Below are 3746 nucleotides of genomic sequence, written 5' to 3'. Positions count from 1 at the left end.
CGAGTGTCGTGAGGGGGGCCCGCGGGCGCGCGCGCGCGCGGTCGACTGCGGTCTGTGTGGCCAGGTCGGCCGGTTGTCATTGGGCTCCGCAGAGCGGCTGTGCGGCGCGGTCCGCGAGCGGGCTGGGCTCCGGCACGGCCATGGCTGGCGCGCTGGTGCGGAAGGCGGCGGACTATGTTCGCAGCAAGGACTTCCGGGACTACCTCATGAGGTGACGAACGCCGCGGGCCGGACCCCAGAACCCGAGGGGCGCCCGGGAGGGCGCGGTGACCCCGGGCGGCGGGGGACCGAGGCGGGGGGAGGTGCAATTGTGCGGGGGCCCCACCCGAACCCCCACCCCGGGGAGCCGGTGAAGGGGGCGCCCCTCCCGGCCGGGATGACAGTTGGGACCCCTATTCTGGAGTGACAGTGGGGCTCCCGTCCCGGCTGGGGTGACAGTCGGGACCCCTATTCTGGGGTGACAGTGGGGCTCCCGTCCCGCCTGGAGTGACAGTCGGGACCCCTATTCTGGGGCGACAGTGGGGCTCCCGTCCCGGCTGGGGTGACAGCCGGACCCCCACTCTGGGTCCAGTGACAGAGAGACCCTCTTCTGGGGTGACAGCGGGGCTCCCGACCCTGCTGGGGTGACAGTCGGGACCCCCACTCTGGGTCAAGTGACAGAGCGGCCCCCTTCTGGGGGTTGTCTTGGCGGGTTTCCGCCGCATCCCTGGAGTGGGTCGCGAGCCCCGCCTCGCTGCACCCGGGGCAGGTGTGCGTCCAGGTGTGCGGATGCAGAGTCCCCAGCTGTGGCCCTGGGAAACGTCAAGGGCAGGCGCCGCCGCGCGTCCCTTGGAATGTCGCCGGCGCGTTGTGAGAGGTGCGCTCCAGGTACCTGAGCGCGCGTCCGGGACGAGGAAACGACATGCGCTGCGGCCAGCTCGCCTTTCTGTTTCTCATTTTAAGGACTTAAGCCGGGGTGTGTGCACAAAATCTAAACTGTTTTTATGGACGAATATTCTGTGAACTCAAGAGCTAAATTTTTCTTACAATTCTGTTTTTCATTAATTGTTCCTTTCCACTTAGAAACAAAGGACATTCATGGTTGAAAGACCTGAAAATGCACTTTCTATAGTTTATTTTCACCTCTAACCTTGAAGTGGCTGCCTTTATTTTAAAATATTTACTATAGATTTGAAACAGTTTTGAATTATTATGGAGTATATACTAATTTTTTAGTTAGTTTTTCTAACTAAAAGTGTGACTTTAAAACCTAGGAGAAATAATTCCTATTATAACCACCCGAAGGATATAGAATGAAGGCAACTTGATTATAGCAATCAAAAAGAATTTTTTAAATCTTGAATTTTATAGCAAATACTTTTTACTTCTAATTTTACAGAGCAGTAGGGTAATAAAAATAAATTCCATGTGCTGTATGGTAAACTTGGTAACAGAAGCTTCACTCCTGACTTTCCAAAAAGGAAGTTTCTGTGATTAAATAGGGCTGTGATTCATTAAAACAGATGTTTAGTTCTGTGGAGGCAGCAATTTATCAGATTAATGTGTAGGGAAAATTTGAGCAAAGTAGTAATCGTAGGGTATGTTCTTAATCCTTACAGTTAAGTTTCTTTATGGCTTTGAATATTAACTTAGCTTTTTGTGAATGTCTTCCGCTTGCATAATGAACATTCCTAATAGTTAGGTACAGCTAAGGATAAAATCGTATGGTATAATTAATAAAGTTATTACACCTTAGCCATATAAAAATTGTGCAGATGATTACCTAACAGTTCTATTACATGAGAAAATTTTTTAAATATATTTTCAAGGAAGAGAGTTAGCCCTGCTTTTCTAAATTTATTTTAGTCCGTTGGAACAGATTCTAGAAATCAGAGTCTAACACTTTACTTGCCACATGAGATATCTAAACCGAGCAGAAAACTTGAGACCCTCTGAACACCAAACTTGTGAAGCCGAAACAGAAATGTCAGTTTAGGACTTAAAGGAAAATAGTACCACACAGAAATGGTTTTGAAAAGAACTACTTTCTTGTCCTGTATATGTCTCCCTTCTCTCTGCCACACTGCTTCCTACACCCTGCTTGCTCTTGGACTCTTTTGAGCACTTCCCTGCCATATAATTAAGCTTTAGAAATTGAATGAAGTTGGAAGTGTTGAAGCAGGCAGGACTGGACATAAGAGTCTCTTGATATCTGGATAGTCCAGTTTACAGAGAAAACTGCCATTTTAGAAATAAACGTAACTCATTATGAAACTTTTGATGTATTTTTAAATGATACCAAGTTTAACATTCAGGAAAATAGCATTGAAAGTCGGTAGTAACAAAATGCTTACATTCCACAGGGCTTACATTTTGGTGGTAACGTGTTAGTAGAAATGGAAAACGTATTGTTCATAGAATTCTGCAGCAGTGTGCTTCTTTCCAACTTGTCATTTGCAGAGAAATATTCCCTCCAATTGAGAGCCACAAGCCTCAGGTGGCTACTGAGCACTTGAAATGTGGCTATTACAAACTAAGATGTGCTGTAATTGTAAAATACACACCACATTTCAAGGAATTAGTACCAAAAAAGAATGTAAAATATCTGATTAATAATTGCTTGATTATATGTTTAAATTAAAATATTTTTATGTTGTAATAAACAAATTGTTAATAAAACAGATTACTTAATGTGGCTTCTAGAAATTTTTAAATTACATTTGTGGCTTGTGTTATATTTCTATTGGACAGCTGTGCTCTAAGGATTAAGCTCATTTTCCATTAAATTAAGATTTAATTTCATTAGGTCCAAATTGTTTTTAGAAACATTACTTCTCACAGAAAAAAAAAAAAAAAGGATGTGTGTTGCTAACATTGTGGTTACTGAAGCTTGAATACAGTGTGAAGTTGAAGTAACCTCACAGAAGTGAAAGCTTTGAAAACATCTGATCTTTATTTTTTTTTCCCTCCATGTCTCCCCTGTCTGAACCTTGGTGACTCCTCATAAAATAGTACGGTAAGAAAATTGTTTCTGTCTGTTTCAGGCTTTTGCAGACTTTCTGCATTAACACAGTTAGGGACAGCAGACGTAGTGTCCCTTGTCTGAGACAGCCTGGCTAGCCACCATGATGGTGAGTGTGGCTTAAGTGCCCCCACTGTGCCCCTACTTCTCCTAGTCAGAAGGGAGCTTCTGTGAGGACCAGTGTATCAGCTGCGTCCCTACCGGTAAGGGGATCATAACCCTTGACTTGGTGTTGTCAGCACCACGCTCTCCTGAGTGAGCCACGGGCCGGCCCTCCTACATCTGTCTTTAGAAAGGGGCATATAATGACTTCATTTATAACAGTCACTATAGAGGCTGGCAGATGATGAAAGGAAAAGAGAGAGAAAGAAAATGGGAAAGAAGCATACGGTGATTTCTTTGTGCAGTTGCAACTCATTTCCGTGACTTGATTTCCCAACAAGGAGATAGATTATAGCGCTGCTCTTCTCTGCGTGAGCTTTCTTTAGCCACCATTAAGAATTATAGTGGAGTAAAAGCATTTTCTTATTTAATCCAAAATGTACTCGTTTTCTCTTTTTGAATATTAGTCATGAAATTCCTTATTTTTCTAGAAATTGACTGATAAATATCTGACAGAGCATAGATCAAATGTGTATTCCAAAAAGGAAGAGAGAACTAGAACCTCATACTAGATGGAAAGGATGTATTGTAAACTGTCTATGGTTAGGTATTACAGTAAATGAGTGTTGGAATGATTTTTACA

General features: G+C 44.2%; 1 protein-coding gene across 1 annotated transcript in view; it reads left to right on the top strand.

Annotated features, from left to right (window-relative positions):
• Nucleotides 1–51: 51 nt before the first annotated feature.
• Nucleotides 52–3746, top strand: part of MPC1 (mitochondrial pyruvate carrier 1) — a 9195-nt gene continuing 5500 nt past the window's right edge. Inside the window, exons 1-2 of the mRNA XM_008594251.1 lie at nucleotides 52–211; nucleotides 2992–2995. Coding sequence (XP_008592473.1) covers nucleotides 141–211; nucleotides 2992–2995 — 75 coding nt within the window. The 5' untranslated portion in view covers nucleotides 52–140. The remainder of the gene's footprint in view (nucleotides 212–2991; nucleotides 2996–3746) is intronic.

Source organism: Galeopterus variegatus, unplaced genomic scaffold (assembly GCF_000696425.1).
Source record: "Galeopterus variegatus unplaced genomic scaffold, G_variegatus-3.0.2 Scaffold10461, whole genome shotgun sequence".
Lineage (NCBI taxonomy): Eukaryota > Metazoa > Chordata > Mammalia > Dermoptera > Cynocephalidae > Galeopterus > Galeopterus variegatus.
The sequence above is the reverse complement of the archived record's forward strand: the minus strand, read 5'-3'. Positions and strand labels throughout refer to the sequence as shown.